General features: G+C 46.0%; 1 protein-coding gene across 15 annotated transcripts in view; it reads left to right on the top strand.

Moving 5' to 3' along the window:
* The window catches only part of NCOR2 (nuclear receptor corepressor 2), a 364,680-nt gene that overhangs the window by 190,420 nt on the left and 151,068 nt on the right, over nucleotides 1-23,192 (top strand). For all 15 annotated transcript variants that reach the window (XM_066603378.1, XM_066603367.1, XM_066603368.1 and 12 more), the window contains 3 exons: nucleotides 1,807-1,900; nucleotides 15,936-16,114; nucleotides 21,048-21,102. In XM_066603378.1, the coding sequence (XP_066459475.1) occupies nucleotides 1,807-1,900; nucleotides 15,936-16,114; nucleotides 21,048-21,102 (328 nt within the window). The remainder of the gene's footprint in view (nucleotides 1-1,806; nucleotides 1,901-15,935; nucleotides 16,115-21,047; nucleotides 21,103-23,192) is intronic.

The following is a 23,192-nucleotide window of genomic DNA, read 5'->3' as shown; positions in this document are numbered from 1 at the left end:
AGTATTTGCAGTTTAAAATTTTTTTGTTTTGTCCACCTAGGGGACCTAAACTTACAATTGTTTAGTTGCTTACACATTATAATGCAACATTTCTGTGTTGCACTATATTTTGACAGGTATTCAAAAAGCCGTGCCACAGGCACTGCTTAATAGATAAACATTCATGGCAGTCCTGTTAAAGACATTTAAACGCCGCTGTTGTGTTGACAATCAAGGACACCAACTATGCGTAGGTAGCAGGCTTGGCTGCCCAGCCTGCGCCATAGAATGGCACATACCAGGGAGGGCTTAAAGACTTAAATGAGAAAATAAATTAATTTTCCAAAACTTGTTTAAAATGGTCCTCTGTGACATTTACTGTCCAATGCTGCCAAATCTGAGAGCATTGCCAGCAAACCCAACGGGTCAGGAATATGTATCTGCCAGTCAGTACATCCATGACTATTCTAGCTGGCTGTTATTTAAGGTATCCCTTGGCGTCTTGATTTGGGGTGCTCTCAGTTCTAAATGTTTGTATGATCAAATGTTTGGATATCACTCTCCTAGTCCTCATTGCTTTGGCATTAAAGGGAGCCTGGCAATAGTTTTATAGCTATGAAACCATCTACACCAGTAAAATGACAAAGAAATGCACATTTACAACGTTACTGTGTTTGTCATTCTAGTGAAAGCATACTTCTAAAATGGTTTTACCATCTCCTGCGCTGCATGTAAATGCCTATCTAGCGGTCCAGTGGGCGGTGCAGACCTTCTGCGGGCGGCATATCTCCTCTAATGCTACCCTTTTTTCAATGCGGTGATGCATGAGCTAGGAGCTCTGGGATTGGCGCATGAGCGGTTGATCAACTTTTAGCTTCCCTTCCCCTTAATTACCCGCCACCTGAACCAGGAGATGAAACTCCTCCTCTCAGACTTCAGACGAGAGCTGCACCATGAGTATGATGGCAAGATCTAAGCTTTAGCCCTTTATATCCTGGCTGCATTAAAGGGGTTCGATCTTAGCTCCTCACGGCAAGAAAATGCCCCTGTGCACCGTGGCCAAGAGTATGGAATCGGCCAATCGGGCTGTGCTACGATGTTCCTGGCATTCTCAGCCACTAACTATGCCGGTCCAGGCTCCGATGTCTAGATACATGTTGGTCCCACTTTCGGGAGCCTAACCTATCAGAGTATTATGGCGTAACCTGTGGATACTATTAAAATCCCAGATGGCCGTACTCCTTAAAGCCTTTAAAGTGAAGATGTATTTCCTGTATCCTTGGCAGTGAAAGGGCCTCTTGTGAATTAGTGTCCGCTTCTTTATGAAGGCAAATGTTCCGTAGAACTCCACCGTAAGTGTCTTGATCAGACATCAGCGCCTTTCTTCCCCAACCATTGTGAAGGCCGAATTTAAAAACCAAGTATATTACTTGTTGAGCTGCCACTATGGAATACACATTTACATTAGTACAGAACATGAAATTAGTGTATTGAGAACAATATGATGCGGGAATGTATCTTAAATACTTCTATTTTTATATGGCAAAACTGTAACAAAAGTGCAAACTACTGTGATTGCCAATATGTTCACCTTTTAGCATTTGCATGTTTCTTTATAGCGGTGTTTTATTGCTCAGCACCTCTGATCGTATGAAATAAAGTCAGACAGGGTGAAAAACATTAGCTTATAAGTATTATTACATCCAGTGAGAGCCTGGGGTATCAAGTGTACTATGAATGTCTACAGTGGCTATGTTAAGTTGCTCATCCATACAACCTGCTTGTGCATCACTACACATGGCTGAACATTTCAATTCCATCTCTCAGCAGGGTAGGACAAAGGGGAAGCGGTCTGTCCTTATCTGCTGCACGCAGTGAGCATGAAGTGTCAGAAATCATTGACGGCCTCTCCGAGCAGGAGGTAAGGATTCCTTCTGCTTTATTTCCTCGCCGCAGTGTCCAGTGTTAGAATACAGTACACTCCTAAGTCTAAGGTATTGCCGAAATGTGCAAACAAATCCTTCAATCTACTGAAATTTAATTGAAAAAATAATTAAATCCAATTAATTAAATTTGGTATTATTATTTCTGAAAGAGATTTAATTAGGAAAACGGTTTACAATTCTACCTGAAATTGCATAAAAAAAGATGGGTAATCCAATCTTTTTGCTATAATATGCCATTATTCTTTGATTATGAGGGTCTGACTTCTGGGTCCCCCACTGATTATTAGGGAAAAGCACCACAGCACCTGGTTAGTGCTAATGTCCCCTTAAGGGTATGTTTACATGGGGCGGAAATGCTGCGGAATGTCTGCAGCCAAAATTCCACAGAAGTGCCGTGCCCGACCAGCAACGTTGCGCCTGCTACAGTCTGCCGGATATCTGTGGGGGGGGGGGGAGAGTGCACTGACAGCCGAAGACTCCAGAGTTGAGCACTGTACCTTCTGACAATCAGCTGTGGGTATGCTGCAGATTTTGGAAATATTGTGGAATTTGCATTGGGATTTCCACTGTGGACATTCCGCAGCATTTCCTCCCAGTGTAAACACGTCCTAAACATTTTCCTTACATAGCAGCACTCATGTCCTTTGGCTGTGCCAAGAACTGCAACACGGCCTGTTCACGTGAATGAAAACAGCAATTAAACCCCTTCATCCTGACAATCAGTGTGATCCGAGAGCTCCGATTTTCCTCCCGCCCGCTTCCCCATCACAAAGTCATGCCGTACTCTAGTAATATACCATTTCTTTGAGTTTGGAATACCTCCTCTTTAATTGGTTGTTTCATTGATATAGATAAATATCCTAGTTGACCTTCCCTGTGATTAATGTTCTGAATGTTTTTATCTGCTCATTAACATTTCTGCTCTCAATCTGCACAATATTCCATTTATTAGCTGAGCTTTTTGTGCTCCAGAGCTGTTCATCTTAATCATGGGGGTTTAAATGCGTTACATATGTAAAACAGAAACAGTCAACATAAACTAAATGAATTACAAACTGATACAGCGGTAGTGAGGACCCTGCCCACGAGGGCTTACAATCTACAAGAGAGGCAGTAGGTGAGGGTAGAAATTCGTCTTATGGTTGCAGCAGTAGGACTGCTTCAGGTTGTAGGCTTCTCTGAGGAAGTAGGTTTTCATGTTCTTTTTGAAGCTTTCTAAGGTAGCCTAGAGTCTGTGTGTTGGAGTAGCGGGTTGCAGAGTATAGGTGACACACGGGAGAAGTCTTCGAGATAATTGTGCAAAGAGTAGACTAGAGGAGAGCAGAAGAGGTCTTGCGAAGACCGGAGATTGTGTGGAGCATTAGCAGAATATTTGTGATCCACAACAGGAAATCTCCAGCACTGAAGGATATTTTACATAAAATATCATGCTTTACAGTCCAAGGTGGACAAGTTGTTGGCAGAACTCTTGTCACAAGAGTATCAAGATGTGTCGATCGCTGATCAGAGAGCATGGATAGAAGGAAGGCTTCTTAAGGATGGGTTTGATGGCTGTATTTTTAAAGGATGAAGGGGAGATGCCAGTAGTCAGTGAAAGGTTGAAAAATGTGTTGGGACCTGGATGAACACATTGGTAAGGATGGGGAGGAGGTTGGAGGACATTGGCTCTTCCTATTGTAAATTGACACTGGAAGGTAAAACTTTTTTCAAACTTTCCACCAGTCCTGCTTCTTGTAGGACAATCCTACAATATGGACCTGATTAGTTGACTCTAAAGAGGAGTTCTTGCACTTCTGGAATCAGAACGAGGTAGGGCTGGGCGATGAATCAAATGAACTCAAATTGCTGTTTTAATGAGGCATGATTTTCATTTTTCATGATTCCCTTATGTAGAAAAATGTCTTTGTTTTACAAAAAAATATATATGCATTTACTGTACATCAAGAAAAGTTTGCGAAACATTGAGATTTTAATTTTAGGCCATATTGCCCACCCCTAGAGCAGGGTGGCTCTTCGAATGCCCCTTGATTTTGAGATTTTAATCTTTGCCGTTACAGGCTCTCTTCAGGTTCTGCTAGTCATCCCACCCGCAAATAAATATATATAGAAATGAGAGAAAAAGAGAGAACTTGGAGATGTTTGTCAGTTGTGTAGGTTGCACACATACAGAAGTTACTAACGTGTACCTTTTAATGGCAACTTGAGTAAGAACAAAAGGGGAATAAAATATTTTAAGACCGACAGCTGTGATAAATGAGAATTGTATATTGTTCCAGCATTAACATCCCAGCAGAAAACCTGGCATTGTCACCCGTGTCAATCCATCAGACCAGATCAGCTCCTGATGAATGAGGCCCATGGCAATTTAATGGTGCGCCCCGAAGAACCTCACCACAGGAATTGTTGTGCAAATAATGGGAGATATCATTTAATAGAATAATTTGGGAAAATCTATATAACAGGTTTTTCATACTGGGAACATTTCAGAAATAAAAGAAATGTATTTCAGTGTGACATTGCTTTTACAATGATAATGAGAAGTTTTGACATAAAAATGATACATTTTGTGAGAGAATAATTTAGTATTTATTGTAATTGTCATTCAGATCTGGGTGACTGCCAAAATCTGTCTAAAAGTAAAGTGTTCTATTAGAATAACAATGATGTCTGCTGCAATGACACCGGATTATCGTCAAACCACATTGTACAAATGAGGTTTTAGGTCTAGTCAGGCCTACACAAAGGTTTCAGCTACTGGTCAAATCAAACGGTTATCTTGTAGAAGACCCTAAAAGAAAACAAATGGCACCAGAAGTAGTGGTACTAAAATAGTTGTGCCCTCTGATACGCTGTAATACACTGCATTGGATGATGAATAGAGATGAGCGAACACCAAAATGTTCGGGTGTTCGTTATTCGTAACGAACTTCCCGTGATGCTCGAGGGTTCGTTTCGAACAACGAACCCCATTGAAGTCAATGGGCGACCGGAACATTTTTGTATTTCGCCGATGCTCGCTAAGGTTTTCATGTGTGAAAATCTGGGCAATTCAGGAAAGTGATGGGAATGACACAGTGACGGATAGGGCAGGCGAGGGGCTACATGTTGGGCTGCATCTCAAGTTCCCAGGTCCCACTATTAAGCCACAATACCGGCAAGAGTGGGCCCCCCCCCTCCCAACAACTTTTACTTCTGAAAAGCCCTCATTAGCATGGCATACCTTTGCTAAGCACCACACTACCTCCAACAAAGCACAATCACTGCCTGCATGACACTCCACTGACACTTCTCCTGGGTTACATGCTGCCCAACCGCCCCCCCTCCCCCCCACAGCGCACACCAAAGTGTCCCTGCGCAGCCTTCAGCTGCCCTCATGCCACACCACGCTCATGTCTATTTAGAATTGCGTCTGCCATGACGAGGGACCGCAGGCACACACTGCAGAGGTTGGCACGGCTAGGCAGCGACCCTCTTTAAAAGTGGCGGAGCGATAGCCCACAATGCTGTACAGAAGCAATGAGAAATAGAATCCTGTGCCACCGCCATCAGGAGCTGCACACGTGGGCATAGCAATGGGGAACCTATGTGCCACACACTATTCATTCTGTCAAGGTGTCTGCATGCCCCAGTCAGACCGGGCTTTTTAATTCATAGACACAGGCAGGTACAACTCCCTATTGTGAAGTCCCTGTCGACCCACAGCATGGGTGGCTCCCTGGAACCCACTGGCGGTACACAGAAATATCCCATTGCATTGCCCAACACAGCTGAGGTAGTAATGTCGTGCTTAATGCAGGTGGGCTTCGGCCCACACTGCATGCCCCAGTCTGACTGGGGTTCTTTATAAGTGTACAGATGTAGTAAAAACTCCGTGTGCACCTACAGCATGGGTGGGTGCCAGGAAGCCACCGGCGGTACATAGAAATATCCCATTGCATTGCCCAACACAGCTGAGGTAGTAATGTTGTGCTTAACCCTTTCCAATCCAATTTGTATATGGTTTTCCTAGGGGGCTTACTCTTTTTCTGCTGTTATACAACGGCGCTATATGCTGGCTAAAGCCAGTACTGCATGAGCTGACACGTAGGATAGGCTCCGACAGCAGAGAGGCTGGCAATATACAGTAAGAGAACCCCGACGGACGTCTACCAACAACGGAGCTGTACAGCCTTAAACCCTAATGTCTTCACAGGTCACACAGTGGACTGGAAAGGGTTAATGCAGGTGGGCTTCGGCCCACACTGCATGCCCCAGTCAGACTGGGGTTCTTTACAAGTGGACACATGTAGGTTTAACTCCCTGTGGACCCACTGCCTGGGTGGGTGCCAGGAAGCCACCGGCGGTACATAGAAATATCCCATTGCATTGCCCAACACAGCTGAGGTAGTAATGTCGTGCGTAATACAGGTGGGCTTCGGCCCACACTGCATGCCCCAGTCAGACGGGTTCTTTAGAAGTGTACAGAAGTATTAAAAACTCAGTGTGCACCTACAGCATGGGTGGCTCCCTGGAACCCACCGGCGGTACACAAAAATATCCCATTGCATTGCCCAACACAGCTGAGGTAGTAATGTCGTGCGTAATGCAGGTGGGCTTCGGCCCACACTGCATGCCCCAGTCAGACTGGGGTTCTTTACAAGTGGACACATGTAGGTTTAACTCCCTGTGGACCCACTGCCTGGGTGGGTGCCAGGAAGCCACCGGCGGTACATAGAAATATCCCATTGCATTGCCCAACACAGCTGAGGTAGTAATGTCGTGCGTAATACAGGTGGGCTTCGGCCCACACTGCATGCCCCAGTCAGACGGGTTCTTTAGAAGTGTACAGAAGTATTAAAAACTCAGTGTGCACCTACAGCATGGGTGGCTCCCTGGAACCCACCGGCGGTACACAAAAATATCCCATTGCATTGCCCAACACAGCTGAGGTAACGTCAGCTGTAATGCAGGTGGGCTAAAAATTAATTTGATTACACTGTAGGCGAGGGCCCACAAAAATTGCTGTATCAACAGTACTAATGTACATCCCAAAAATTGGCCATGGCCAGCCAAGAGGGCAGGTGAAACCCATTAATCGCTTTGGTTAATGTGGCTTAAGTGGTAACTAGGCCTGGAGGCAGCCCAGTGTAACGAAAAATTGGTTCAAGTTAAAGTTCCAATGCTTTTAAGCGCATTGAAACTTATAAAAATTGTTCAGAAAAATTATTTGAGTGAGCCTTGTGGCCCTAAGAAAAATTGCCCGTTCAGCGTGATTACGTGAGGTTTCAGGAGGAGGAGCAGGAGGAGGAGGAGGAGGAATATTAGACACAGATTGATGAAGCAGAAATGTCCCCGTTTTGGATGGTGAGAGAGAACGTAGCTTCCATCCGCGGGTGCAGCCTACGTATTGCTTACGTATCGCTGCTGTCCGCTGGTGGAGAACAGAAGTCTGGCGAAATCCAGCCTTTGTTCATCTTGATGAGTGTTAGCCTGTCGGCACTGTCGGTTGACAAGCGGCTACGCTTATCTGTGATGATTCCCCCAGCCGCACTAAACACCCTCTCCGACAACACGCTAGCCGCAGGACAAGCAAGCACCTCAAGGGCATACAGGGCTAGTTCAGGCCACGTGTCCAGCTTCGACACCCAGTAGTTGTAGGGGGCAGAGGCGTCACCAAGGATGGTCGTGCGATCCGCTACGTACTCCCTCACCATCCTTTTGCAGTGCTCCCGCCGACTCAGCCGTGACTGGGGAGCGGTGACACAGTCTTGGTGGGGAGCCATAAAGCTGGCCAGGCCCTTAAAGACTGTTGCACTGCCTGGGATGTACATGCTGCTCGATCTACGCACATCCCCTGCAACATGGCCCTCGGAACTGCGCCTTCTGCCACTAGCGCTGTCGGCTGGGAATTTTACCATCAGCTTGTCCGCAAGGGTCCTGTGGTATAGCAACACTCTCGAACCCCTTTCCTCTTCGGGAATGAGAGTGGGCAGGTTCTCCTTATACCGTGGATCGAGCAGTGTGTACACCCAGTAATCCGTAGTGGCCAGAATGCGTGCAACGCGAGGGTCACGAGAAAGGCATCCTAACATGAAGTCAGCCATGTGTGCCAGGGTACCTGTACGCAACACATGGCTGTCTTCACTAGGAAGATCACTTTCAGGATCCTCCTCCTCCTCCTCCTCCTCAGGCCATACACGCTGAAAGGATGACAGGCAATCAGCCGGTGTACCGTCAGCAGCGGGCCAAGCTGTCTCTTCCCCCTCCTCCTCATGCTCCTCCTCCTCCTCCTGTACGCGCTGAGAAATAGACAGGAGGGTGCCCTGACTATCCAGCGGCATACTGTCTTCCCCCGCCCCCGTTTCCGAGCGCAAAGCAGCTGCCTTTATGGTTTGCAGGGAATTTCTCAAGATGCATAGCAGAGGAATGGTGACGCTAATGATTGTAGCATCGCCGCTCACCACCTGGGTAGACTCCTCAAAATTACCAAGGACATGGCAGATGTCTGCCAACCAGGCCCACTCTTCTGAAAGGAATTGAGGAGGCTGACTCCCACTGCGCCGCCCATGTTGGAGTTGGTATTCGACTATAGCTCTCCGTTGTTCATAGAGCCTGGCCAACATGTGGAGCGTAGAGTTCCACCGTGTGGGCACGTCGCACAGCAGTCGGTGCACTGGCAGCTTAAAGTGATGTTGCAGGGTGCGCAGGGTGGCAGCGTCCGTGTGGGACTTGCGGAAATGTGCGCAGAGCCGGCGCGCCTTTACGAGCAGGTCTGACAAGCGTGGGTAGCTTTTCAGAAACCGCTGAACCACCAAATTAAAGACGTGGGCCAGGCATGGCACGTGCGTGAGGCTGCCAAGCTGCAGAGCCGCCACCAGGTTACGGCCGTTGTCACACACGACCATGCCCGGTTGGAGGCTCAGCGGCGCAAGCCAGCGGTCGGTCTGCTGTGTCAGACCCTGCAGCAGTTCGTGGGCCGTGTGCCTCTTATCGCCTAAGCTGAGTAGTTTCAGCACGGCCTGCTGACGCTTGCCCACCGCTGTGCTGCCACACCGCGCGACACCGACTGCTGGCGACATGCTGCTGCTAACACATCTTGATTGTGAGACAGAGGAGGAGGAGGAGGAGGAGGGTGCTTTAGTGGAGGAAGCATACACCTCCGCAGATACCAGCACCGAGCTGGGGCCCGCAATTCTGGGGGTGGGTAGGACGTGAGCGGTCCCAGGCTCTGACTCTGTCCCAGCCTCCACTAAATTCACCCAATGTGCCGTCAGGGAGATGTAGTGGCCCTGCCCGCCTGTGCTTGTCCACGTGTCCGTAGTTAAGTGGACCGTGGCAGTAACCGCGTTGGTGAGGGCGCGCACAATGTTGCGGGAGACGTGGTCGTGCAGGGCTGGGACGGCACATCGGGAAAAGTAGTGGCGACTGGGAACTGAGTAGCGCGGGGCCGCCGCCTCCATGATACTTTTGAAGGACTCCGTTTCCACAACCCTATACGGCAGCATCTCAAGGCTGATGAATTTTGCGATGCGGACGGTTAACGTTTGAGCGTGCGGGTGCGTGGCGGCGTACTTGCGCTTGCGCTCGAACACTTGCGCAAGCGACGGCTGAACGGTGCGCTGAACTACACTGCTGGATGGGGCCGAGGACAGCGGAGATGAGGGTGTGGGTGCAGGCCATGAGGCGGTAGTGCCTGTGTCCTGAGAGGGGGGTTGCATCTCAGTGGCAGGTTGGGGCACAGGGGGAGAGGCAGGGGTGCAAACCGGAGACGGTGAACGGCCTTTGTCCCACCTTGCGGGGTGCTTGGCCATCATATGTCTGCGCATGGTGGTGGTGGTGAGGCTGTTGGTGTTGGCTCCCCGGCTGAGCTTTGCGCGACAAAGGTTGCACACCACTGTTCGTCGGTCGTCAGGCGTCTCTGTGAAAAACTGCCAGACCTTAGAGCACCTCGGCCTACGCAGGGTGGCATGGCGCGAGGGGGCGCTTTGGGAAACACTTGGTGGATTATTCGGTCTGGCCCTGCCTCTACCCCTGGCCACCGCACTGCCTCTTGCAACCTGCCCTGCTGATGCCCTTGACTCCCCCTCTGAAGACCTGTCCTCCTGAGTAAGCGTTGCACACCAGGTGGGGTCAGTCACCTCATCGTCCTGCTGCTCTTCCTCCGAATCCTCTGTGCGCTGCTCCCTGGGACTTACTGCCCTTACTACTACCTCACTGCAAGACAACTGTGTCTGATCGTCATCGTCCTCCTCACCCACAGAAAGTTGTTGAGACAGTTGGCGGAAGTCCCCAGCCTCTTCCCCCGGACCCCGGGAACTTTCGAATGGTTGGGCATCAGTGACGATAAACTCCTCTGGTGGGAGAGGAACCGCTGCTGCCCAATCTAAGCAGGGGCCCGAGAACAGTTCCTGGGAGTGTTCCCGCTCCTGAGCAGGTGTCATTGTAGTGGACTGAGGAGGCTGGGAGGAAGGAGGAGCAGCAGACAGAGGATTCGGATTGGCAGCAGTGGACGGCGCAGAACTGCGGGTAGACGATAGGTTGCTCGAAGCACTTTCTGCCATCCAGGACAGGACCTGCTCACACTGCTCATTTTCTAATAACCGTCTCCCGCGTGGACCCATTAATTGGGCGATGAATGTGGGGACGCCAGAAACGTGCCTCTCTCCTAATCGCGCAGCAGACAGCTGCGACACACCTGGATCAGGAGCTTGGCCTGTGCCCACACCCTCACTTGGCCCTCCGCGTCCTCGGCCACGTCCACGTCCACGTCCTCTAGGCTTACCCCTACCCCTCAGCATGCTGTATTACCAGTGATTAGATTTCCCAGGCAGGAAATAAATTGGCGCAAGACTGCAGGCCAAATATAATTTTTGCCCTTTTTGGAAAACGAAAGGCCCCACTGCCTCTAGTGAATGAATTATCTAAGTTTAATAACTGTGCTGTGTCCCTGCTTATGTGTCACAGAACGTGAGGGTAGCAGAGTTATTATAACTCTTGGAGAGCAGGTATTTTTTTTTCCCAATTAAGGAAAGCAAATGGCGAACCCAGCAGTAAAGCGTAGCTGGGTGCGTATGATTTAGCAATGTTTTTCACGCAGCTCACACGTCTACACAGGCGTAAGGACGGACACAGGCTGGACAAATAGATTTGTTTTCAGTTTTTTCCCACCAACAGGCAGCACTGCGTATATTCAATGAACCTGCGAAGTTTAATAACTGCGCTGTGTCCCTGCTTATGTGTCACAGAACGTGAGGGTAGCAGAGTTATTATAACTCTTGGAGAGCAGGTATTTTTTTTTCCCAATTAAGGAAAGCAAATGGCGAACCCAGCAGTAAAGCGTAGCTGGGTGCGTATGATTTAGCAATGTTTTTCACGCAGCTCACACGTCTACACAGGCGTAAGGACGGACACAGGCTGGACAAATAGATTTGTTTTCAGTTTTTTCCCACCAACAGGCAGCACTGCGTATATTCAATGAACCTGCGAAGTTTAATAACTGCGCTGTGTCCCTGCTTATGTGTCACAGAACGTGAGGGTAGCAGAGTTATTATAACTCTTGGAGAGCAGGTATTTTTTTTTCCCAATTAAGGAAAGCAAATGGCGAACCCAGCAGTAAAGCGTAGCTGGGTGCGTATGATTTAGCAATGTTTTTCACGCAGCTCACACGTCTACACAGGCGTAAGGACGGACACAGGCTGGACAAATAGATTTGTTTTCAGTTTTTTCCCACCAACAGGCAGCACTGCGTATATTCAATGAACCTGCGAAGTTTAATAACTGCGCTGTGTCCCTGCTTATGTGTCACAGAACGTGAGGGTAGCAGAGTTATTATAACTCTTGGAGAGCAGGTATTTTTTTTTCCCAATTAAGGAAAGCAAATGGCGAACCCAGCAGTAAAGCGTAGCTGGGTGCGTATGATTTAGCAATGTTTTTCACGCAGCTCACACGTCTACACAGGCGTAAGGACGGACACAGGCTGGACAAATAGATTTGTTTTCAGTTTTTTCCCACCAACAGGCAGCACTGCGTATATTCAATGAACCTGCGAAGTTTAATAACTGCGCTGTGTCCCTGCTTATGTGTCACAGAACGTGAGGGTAGCAGAGTTATTATAACTCTTGGAGAGCAGGTATTTTTTTTTCCCAATTAAGGAAAGCAAATGGCGAACCCAGCAGTAAAGCGTAGCTGGGTGCGTATGATTTAGCAATGTTTTTCACGCAGCTCACACGTCTACACAGGCGTAAGGACGGACACAGGCTGGACAAATAGATTTGTTTTCAGTTTTTTCCCACCAACAGGCAGCACTGCGTATATTCAATGAACCTGCGAAGTTTAATAACTGCGCTGTGTCCCTGCTTATGTGTCACAGAACGTGAGGGTAGCAGAGTTATTATAACTCTTGGAGAGCAGGTATTTTTTTTTCCCAATTAAGGAAAGCAAATGGCGAACCCAGCAGTAAAGCGTAGCTGGCTGCGTATGATTTAGCAATGTTTTTCACGCAGCTCACACGTCTACACAGGCGTAAGGACGGACACAGGCTGGACAAATAGATTTGTTTTCAGTTTTTTCCCACCAACAGGCAGCACTGCGTATATTCTATGAATAATAACTGTGTTGTGGCCCTGCCTATACAATTCTTTCCCTGCAGTATCAATGGAGGGTGCAATGCTCTGCAGAGGCGATTTTGAGAAGCCCAAAAAAAATGCAGCACAGCCAACAGCAGCCTGGACAGTACTGCACACGGATAAATATGGCCCTAGAAAGGACCGTTGAGGTTCTTGAAGGCTACACTCACTCCTAACACTCTCCCTGCCTATGCAGCACTTCTGTCCCTAATGCCAGGTGCAACGGTCTGCAGAGGCGATTTTGAGAAAAAAAAAAAAATCCCACTGCTAACAGCAGCCAACACACAGCTATCAGTGGCCCTAATAAGGACCTTTGGGGGGTCTTGAAGCCTACACTAACTACCAATTCTTTCCCTACAGCAGCTCCGGTATAAACAGCACTGTCCCTCATCTAACTCACACCGCATCTGAGGCGAGCCGCGGGAGGGGCCGACTTTTATATTAGGCGAACACCTGATCTCGCCAGCCACTCACAGCAGGGGGGTGGTATAGGGCTTAAACGTTGCAGGGGGAAGTTGTAATGCCTTCCCTGTCTTTCAATTGGCCAGAAAAGCGCGCTAACGTCTCAGGGAAGGAAGTGAAAGTAACCAGAACACCGCATGGTGTTCGTCACGAATAACGAACATCCCGAACACCCTAATATTCGCACGAATATCAAGCTCGGACGAACGCGTTCGCTCATCTCTAATGATGAAACTATCAGCTATATCTACTTAGAGGTTTTCTGGTTTTAAATAAATAAAGCTTTTCTGAATAAGCTCCCGTGTGTGCATGAGGACTAAGACTATTTTTGACTAGTGGGGGGAGCCTTCTGTTATGTCGTCTTCTATGCACTATGTACAGAGAAATGCAGATTCTGCTCTGCCTGTAACACAAGAGATACATGTTGTCATGTAGGATAGTGTACAGCAGTACTGGGCAGTGGAGATGTGAATTAATAAGAGTAATAGGCCCCCTGCACACGGGCGGAAATTCCACGTCGGGATTTACAGCAGAAGTTCCGCCCTGCCCGCTTGCATAGGATTGCATTACAAAAAGAAATCCTATGCACACAGCCGCGATTTGTCCGCATGAAAACATGCACGGAAAACAAATCGCTGCATGTTCTATTTCTGTGCGGGTCTCGCAGAGGCCCGCACAGAAATGTCAGTAGTGACGGGCCAGCTCCGCTCTGCGCTGACTGGCAGCCAGTGCATAGCAGAGACAGAAAATGCCAGGAGCAAGTGAGCTGCAGGTCTCTGCAGGGGCACGGGCCCGCATCCTGCTGCGAGAATTCTCGCAGGGGATCTGATCCGGCTGTCTGCAGGCGGCCTAAATAACTCTCCATTACCTCTAAAAGCATGTCTGTGAGTCTCTTCTTCTTTTCTCCTTTCCCCTCCCCTCTGCTCCCGTAGACTTTAAATAGGCAGGATGATCCATTCTCCGCCTACTTCTGTTCTCTGTCTTGGGTAACAGAAATAAGATCACTTATTATGCAGTGGACAGCAAGTTAAGAGGAAGGGAGCCCCCCCCCCCCCGCCCCCCGCAATGGCCAATATATTTTTTTTTTTTAGTGAATTTTCTGCACAAAAATGTCATTCTACATAAAGCAGGCATTTGTGTATCTTGTCGCCACCAGGATGTACTGGTGGAGTCAACATTGACAGGGAGTTGACGCCCCACTGTACATGATTGGCTGGAAGAGCTTGCTGTGCAGCAGGTCCTGGCAGCCCAGTAAGCTAAGGCTGCAGCAGAAATGTAGGGATTCCTTTACCTTGGTTTATTGCCGAGCAGCGCATTGGGACAACTAAAACCCACTCGCCTCGCCCGGCCACAGGAACGGACCCTGCTGCTATGCAGGGGAGCTGAAACGCCCTCCCCGCTGTCTGGCCAAAATAACACTCCCCGCTTAAAGTAATGGAGGTCTGCACACCTGTTTTTGGTGGCCCGCACAGGAGGCGCGCATTGGCGTAGCTGAAAAGGCCTCTCTGGTAGCAGCCAAGAGCAATGCACCCCACTGTGTGTGACAGCACTGAGCGAGGTGGCCATCAGGAAACCCACAGGGCTGTGAACCGCCTTTCCCCGCGGTGCGGCTGAAGGCCCCCCTCTCCCCCCCCCAACATCACCTCCCCCCTCGCTTTCCTTACTCCCGGTCGCCATCTGCCAGGACACAGCGGCGGCCCGTACACCCACAGCAGCAGCAGAGCAGCAGCGGAGGCCGAGAATTTCAGACATGCACCCCCTGCACACTGCCTCAGACAGCAGAAGTAGGAGGACGACAGCTGGGAGGACGGGGGAGAGCCGCTTACAGCGCTTCGGATGAGCAACAGCTAACTGACACTGAGCCCTCCTCACTCACTACTCCGCTTCCCCATGCACTTCAGCTCATTCCAGGACCATAGCTTCTTGGCCCAATCGGGAGCTAGGGGTGTGACAGGGGCGTTTTCCCTGTTAAACCTCTAGCTTCCGGTGGCGTCAAGATACACTAATACCCATAAAAAAAATATCAGTTTTGCTAGCAATCATGTAAGCATAAGTTGTTAGAATTGTAAATGACCGTTTCAATATAATTTCAGTATGTCCTCTTATGGTTTTTGCAAATTAATTTCCATTTTCAAATCTTTATTTGCGAGCACTAAATGAAAACCTTCTTGTCTGCGTCCAGAGGCTGGAAACCCGCACCGATCTATTCAGCTCTCAGCTGTGGGGTGGATGCATTTGTGTGCATTGTGTTCCAAATTATTATACACACGCCGGTTTTGTTTGTTTTTCCAAAATAGACAGTCTGTGCAGAGAATTTTTTTTGATCAACCGTTCTATTACAATGTGGATATGATTGTAAGTGGAAGCACTGATAATGGCAACGGCTTGATTTAGATTTTGAAATGAACACACAACATGATGTTCCACATTACTATGCTGAATTCAGTTTTGAATACATAATGAAGTTCATATAATTTCCAACATAAGGCCTAGTGCCCATGGCCATGACTGGCTCCGCAAGCGGAATTCCGCAGTGGGGTCAGTCAAGGAGCCCCCAATCTCCCCCCCCCCACCCCCCCCTCCCCTTCCCTGTATGGTTGGTGTACCTCTTTAGTTTTAGGGCTCATTCACATCTGCATTATGGCTTTCTGTCTCTGTTTCGTTTTTGGAGCAGAGAAATAGAATTAAACGTTTTTGTTTTTTTACCATTTGATTTTAATAGGATTTCAAAATAAACGAAAAAAACTGAAAACTTTGCGTTTGCTTCCGTTCCATTGGATTGTTGTATTTTTTTTAACAGAACAAATAGCGCAATCTGCAACTACACTAATATATATATATTATCAATTATATGAAAAAAATCAATTTGCAGGTTGTACAATGTTCTTGCTCCTGTTTGCTCTGTACTTGTTCTATCTTCTTGACCATTGTGACTTTCTTATAGAACCTGGAGAGACAGATGCGTCAGCTGGCAGTCATTCCCCCCATGCTGTTTGATGCAGAGCAGCAGCGCATCAAGTTTATTAACATGAATGGCCTGATGGACGATCCCATGAAGGTGTACAAGGAGCGACAGGTCATGAACATGTGGAGCGAACAGGAGAAGGATACCTTCAGGGAGAAGTAAGTTGTCGATGACTTGCAGCCATATTGACATTCACTCCAATACTGCTTAATTGCTACTTATTTTTTGTTCTTTGTGGCATTAAATGGATTGTCTCGTTTATAGAACTAATTTTCATTTACCTTTTTAGGGCATTCTGAGTTCATTGGAAGCTCCTCTGTTCACAATGCTCATATTTAGCCGAAGTAGAAAGCCATTACAAGGAGGGTTTCTGGTTCTAGTGTACATGTCCTATGTTTACACAGACAACACATTTATATGAAGGAGTAGTGTAATACTAAATTTCCCAGATGGTGGCGATGCAGAAACATTGTACAGCTATTGCTAGGTTTCCCTGCAGATTAAAACTGATCATATGGGTCCCATAAAGGGGTTTTCCCAGCACAAATACTATTGATGAGCTATCTTCAGGATAGGTCATTAATAGCTGATCGGCCGAGGTCTGCTGCTCGGGAAACTGGCCAATCAGAGTGGGCGCATGCTGTCAGCGCCGCTACACACAGGGGTTGTAGCAGAAGCAGCTGCTCCGAATTTTGTGTAGTGGCTGGTGCTTGTTACTGCAGGTGCAGCTATAATTGAAATCACAGAGGAACTGCATTTGCAATTACAATTACTGCCCACTACACAGGGTGGCGGAACCCAGCTGATCACTTCTGAAGATAGGTCATCAATAGTAGTTTTGCCTGGAAAACCCCTCTAAGTCTAGTGTCAGATTCCACTTTCTGATTTAGGAACAGAGGATCCAGCTTGGATTTGTATTAGTGCTTTATAATTTGAGTTACATTACTATTGTTAGGTTCATTCATTCACATAATGCAGACTACAGACTACACAACTTGCATGCGTACTGCATACGTACGAGCAGGGACATTGTTAATTCACATGGACATATCTATCTATCGATCTATATAAGATGTCTCTCCTGTTCAGAGCATCTGTTCTTGTGCTTCTGCTCATGTCATGATTATATGCAGTCTGTGTTGAATACATAAATGTATAGAATTTGTACATCCAATAGCGCAGAGATTATCTGAATTGTCCAAACTGTAATGTCATCAAATTAAATTTTCCATTAAGTGGTCTAATTGCACCAAACATAAAATGATGTTATCAGTTGTTACAAAATGCACTAGTTTCTTAAGGCCCCCTGTCCACGGGCGAGGCGGAATATTGCTAGCGGTATTCCGCCGCCAGGGAGCAGGGGAGAGAACTGATAGGTTTACCGCAGAGCACTATCTGATAGATAGGTTCACTGTGGAGAATCGCGGCATGACGCGGTTTGAGTCCCAACAGCGTAGAATCGCTATGATTCTCCGCTCTTGGACAGGGGGCTGCGCTTTCCATAGCAAACTGCGGAAGAGAAATTGTAGAAACTTTTTTTTTTTTCTTTTCTTTTTAAACGTTGCGCAATAAAACCAGATTAGGCTCCTTTCACATTATGTCTTTAGTTTACTTTTACCGTATGTGCCAGGAAGTCTCCATTTTGGCTTCCATTCGGGTGGTTTCCATCAGCGTTCGCTGTTTTACTGCTCTATTGCATGCAGAGGCATCCCTTAAATAAAAATATACCATACAGTACTTTCCCCCCACATTAACAGTCTAGGAGTGCAGATGCCAGTGACATCTGTTAAAGGTATAAGTCCTACGTTTGTGATGGAAATCTTAGATGCAGATAGGAAAAGGGCCTTAAAAGTGGTTGTAGACCGAACAATATAGTTTAAAAAAACTTTTCAAATGTGCCAGCGACTGTACGATGAACGATAAATGGTTCACTAGATCACTCACTGCACCCTTCAGCAAAACAGCCACCATGGGCAACCACTTTAGTGGAATTACTTGCTGCCATTCAAATGAATGCCCATCTATTAAACCCTTTCCAATCCAGTGTCGGACTTAATTCAACATTGAGATTTTCCTGCATAGCTCCCATGTTGGGCGAGGTCTGACATGTTTCTAACACTATGCAGAGGAGAGGTCCGACTTCAGAGTTCTCTTCTGCATACTGAAATATACATGCGTAGAGAAGAACTCGGATGATGGTCCTCCCCTCTGCATAGCGTAATATACATATATCATTATACTATAGAATATATTATATGGATATACATCTATATAAAATGTACGTATATATGTAACATACATATTAACTCGCATTTAACTTTCAAAAAATTGCTAATAAAATCATCAGGACAGATAATTTTTATGTGTTTTTTGTTGAGTAATTTCAAGGAATCCGCAAAGTGCTTTCCCACCAAATATAAGAGCTGGGGAGTGTGTGCGTGGCAAGGAAATTGGATTGTAAGGGTTAAGGCATGGATGTGCCAGGGTCACCAGTTCAGCTCTTGAGTCTGGCACATGGGGGCATGTGAATAGGGCATAAGATCCACAACATATGAACATGGTTTTACTTTCTGCGCGATGAGCGTTCCAACCAGCTTTGTAACCATAGCGGTAGTCCGTTCAGGTTTTAGATGTTCATGCCATCTTTTATACTTCAGAGGAACCAGTAGATAAAAGAGCTGCCAATAAAATGTATACTACGTTCTTTCCATCAGCTTCTGTTTCCACCTGTTAAAGATTAAACCCCAGAGATTGCAATCCATTCTACAAGTCCACAGGGTTTTCTGTAGAGACCTTGGCCTGCCAGTATAGTACTGTAGTGGTGAGCTCCTCGCAGTAGTGAATGGCAGACTGCGTCCTGCAGTGTGATATGTCACTGCCATCCTTGTTACAATGTATTATTTAACTATTCGGATTCTAAACTATTTGCTACATTTATTTATATTCCATGTGGGTTTTGGCAGTTGTAATTGTGGAGCTAGAATGAATTGCAATTGATCTCCTTTTCCTGGGTCTAGCCACATGCAATCAATCGCCTCTTGTTCTAGTAAATCATTTTTCCTTAAGAGGATTGGCATCGCCACAACATTCTCCACGAATTACTCTGCTTAGTCAGACACATCAGCATTGAATTGCTGTGAAATGTCAATGAATCATCAACATGATAAACTTTAGGTCGGTTTGGAAAGGAACAAATTCACCCAAAATATCAGTGATTTATTCTTATATTAACATAAATATTCGTAAAAAGCATTTCCTTTCCATCATAGACACAGTTCACAGATATGATTACAGTGCCTTGTGTAAGTTCCTTAAACCATTGCCTTATATAATGTGATAGAAGAATAGTTTCCAGTTAGCCACAGGATCACAGAAAATAGAACAGGAAATCTGGTTATTAGATTATTACAGTAAGTTTTTAGGTAACTGGTTACAAAATACAGTTGTATATATTGAGGGGTACAATAGAGAGGAGTATCAGCCCTTTGTTTACACTTTTTCTTCCTTTTGGATCTACTCCTTGCACATATTCATAGTGGTTGTGTGCCAAATAGTTCTCAATGCATGTGAACTTCTTGCAAAACATGGCACTTTAACTCTGTTTTTGACGTTTCTCCTTTCACAGGTGAAGCACATTGAATCGATTTGCTTCACCTGTACTTGCCGTGTGGCTGACAACTATGTCACAAAGCTGCAGCGATTTGCAGTAAGCTAAAGAACCATTTACACCCAAAGATAATCTTTCAAAAGATTGAAAGTTTTAGTGATCGTTTTGCATAAAGTGTTAATGGACACTGGTGTCCATTAACACTTTATCATCTTTGTTTGCATGTGAAAGGGCCTCCAGCAGCTGTCTGCAGAGCCCAGCCCACATGCTGAACTCTGCACACAACTGCATTGTTCTCATTGGGGCTGCCAGAAGAATACAATGTAATCTCCTGTCTCCCGCTGAGAACACAGCATGCGGTCTGTTGAGAGATACTTTAGCTCTCTGCGCCGGAACGATGTATTTTAAGTTCATCTTAAAATCATCGTTCAGACGGAAAGCGCACAATGGTAGCATTTACACGCAACGATTATCGCTCATTTGCGGTCATTTGAATGAATGTATATGGGCCTTTAAGGCCTTTAACTTGCAGCGAGAACCACACAACATGGACTGCTATGTGTATGTGCAACCTACTGTGCCATTGCATTTGTTAATCATCATTAACTAGCAGCAGTTGTGTGCAATATGCAAAATAGAGGCCCATCTTAGCCGAATTAGGTGAGAACAGATCTCATCATGGATCCTTTCTGCAACAGTGCCCCTGGATGTGGCATGTGGGCTACTATTCACTATAATCAGCACCTGTCATCTTATAGGTGTCCTTAAAGGGGTCTGTCCCAATGACAGACTTATTTTGAAATGGCATTCGTAATATTAGAAAGGCTCTGTGAGCTTCAATCACGTAAGCCGTACCTCCTGGCTTTAGTGTTTTATTAATACAGATGGGGTAAATGTTGGGTGTTTCACCTAATACAAAGCTGGATCCATCGAATCAATCGATTTTGTTCTGGCCTTCACTTCAGTGTCTAGAGCATATGCTACACATAACTGTGCATGTGATAGAGTTTAACAAATGATAGTTTGCTGAATGGGTAACGAGACCTCTGTCAAGTGTCCAATTAATCATGCAGCAAAAAAAAATGAAATGGAATGGGACCAGGATTTTAATTTAGAAAGTGTTCTGTTCGTTCCATGAACCGCGGCATCACAAGGAGTATTTTAATAATGAATGCTCTTATGTAGCCTAATCCGTCTACAGTAGAAGCATCAGACATAATAATAACAAGCTGAGAAAAGCCTCCAAACCATATACATTTATTAACCCAATGCCTTACAAGGTACCTAGAATACCCCGCGCTCCAGCTTTGTAGCACTAATTCTACGTGGCGCACACTAGTTCTAACGGCCTGATACATGGAGTAGGTCCAGGCACTGATATGAGAAGCCACTGTTGGAACAGTTGGTTATGTGGTGAGATAACTGGTGATTTGGTGTGACGTTGGTTAAGACTGTGTATTCAGCTTGTGTATCTTCTCTTACAGATTTATCCAGCAACCAAAGAACTTTGTGTTCATTGCTTCATTCTTGGATAGGAAGGTATGAGGAATTATTAATGACTTATATTCATGTGAAGGGCTTCTGGTTTTGTGGTGTCTTACTTTACTCTGTAACATCAATTTCGCAATGATTTACTGTAAATGCGTCCGGATTGCAGAAGCCTGAAGATACTTGCTATGGAAAAACTAGATGTAAAATAAGAATCCCATCTAAAATGGGACTGGGTAGAGTTATATGGATATAATAAGGTATTGATAACCTCTTTTCTGATTCTTCTGTCCAGAAGGACAGAGTAGGCTCACTCACGAGGGCGTATAGTGGCTGGGTATTAAGTAGTCTTCAAAGCGAGGTTGTGTACTATGCGCATATTTTTCACATGTGTAATACACAGTCCTAAAAGCACATTGATTTACATTGGGCTATTCAGACAAGCCTATGAAGTGTGTGGAAAAAATAGAGCAACATGTCCATTTTTGGTGCATATTACACTCATTTTAGGCTACGGGGGGGGGGTTAAAATGCGCAGTAAATACACATGTTACATGCATATTTAACTGTATATTACTCATGCAAGAAATACATGTGTACTACCCTGCCCCCATACACCTGTGTGAGTGAGCCCTTAGATAGGAGATCCGATCATCCACTTTGGGCAGGCTGTTCACACTGTTTTCATAGCCTGGACAACTTCATATCTTTAAAAGGAGCTGCGCCATGAATAAGGGATAGGGGATAACTTACAGTTCATGGGGGGTCCAACCACTGGAATCTGCACTGATTCAGAGAAGAGGCTCATGGTGCATTACAAAGTTTGGGCAGCAACGGTTACACATGCACTCCATTGCTCCTTTCACTTCGCTGGGACCACAGGCAATGGTTGAGTTGTTGAACTGCTGCCCATAATTTGGGAATGTCCGCGGCCTCGTTCTCTGGATGGGTGGGGGTCCCAGCAGTTGAACCCTCACCGATCTGCAAGCTCCCCTATCCTGTGGATAGGGATGACTTGTAATTTTGGCAAAACCCTTTTTAGAAGAACCAGCTAGATCATGCTGCCCTAACCAGGGGTAGCATGACTTAGTGCCAATTTCCATGATCACAATGAGGAATGTTTAACTCTTAAAACACTGCCATGTTTTAGATAAAACTTAGTAGGGCATTATGGAAGGGGATGTACTCAAAAAATTTTGGTGGGACAAGCCATCCATGTAATGTGTATGGGGGTATCCCGACTCTCACCTAATAGCAAACTTCAGGGAAAAGGATTGGATATGTTAGAGTTCAGCATTCTCTCACAAAATAAACTATTGCCAAAAGTGTCTGGCAGCTTCTTTCTACCCTCTTCCCCCATGAGGACACATGCTGAGCCTACATGTATATGGAGCACTGGCTACCCGATGAGTATGGCCACCTAGAGCTCTTTCTTTCTGAGAACCATACTTTTTTTTTCTCCTCCCTGTATGCTCCTCGCCAGCTTTTGCTTAAAGAAAACCCTGGGAGAATTGCACCAAAATGCAAAGTGTTAAGGTTTAATATTTAATTGTAGCATCCTGTTTTGACGAGATAGATATAGATATATAATATATATATATTATGCCAACCTCACCTTTATTGTTATTTTTGTATCATTTTTTAATATGAAGTCTTTTAGGTTTAGAATGCAAAGAACAAAATAGTTTGGCTTGTTTGCGTCAATATTGATGAAAACTCTTAGGCCTCATGTCCACTAGCTAAATGGAATTGCTGATTCCGCAGCGGATTTTGCCCATAGGGAATCATTGGCCATCCGCGGTCCATTAAATTTATTTTTGCACCCGCGGATGGCATTTTAAAAGAATTGCGTTTTTTCATGCGCGGGAGAAAAAATGCGTCATGCTCCATTTTGCCGCGGATCGGCAACATTGCTATCACATTGATGGCAATGTGTGCGGATATCTGCATGGAAAAAAAATACCATTTAAAGCAAATCCGCGGCAGATTCTGCGCAGATTGTATTTTTCAAGTGGACATAAGGCCTAAGAGATTGTGCCGACTAATTTTTTATAATGTATGGTGTACTGTTAAGTTTTTATTTAAGCTTTACTTGCTTAGTCATCATGTTCCTCTATCTGTTGCATGTTTTAACTCCATTG

This window comes from Eleutherodactylus coqui, chromosome 5 (genome assembly GCF_035609145.1).
Source record: "Eleutherodactylus coqui strain aEleCoq1 chromosome 5, aEleCoq1.hap1, whole genome shotgun sequence".
NCBI lineage: Eukaryota > Metazoa > Chordata > Amphibia > Anura > Eleutherodactylidae > Eleutherodactylus > Eleutherodactylus coqui.
The sequence above is the reverse complement of the archived record's forward strand: the minus strand, read 5'-3'. Positions and strand labels throughout refer to the sequence as shown.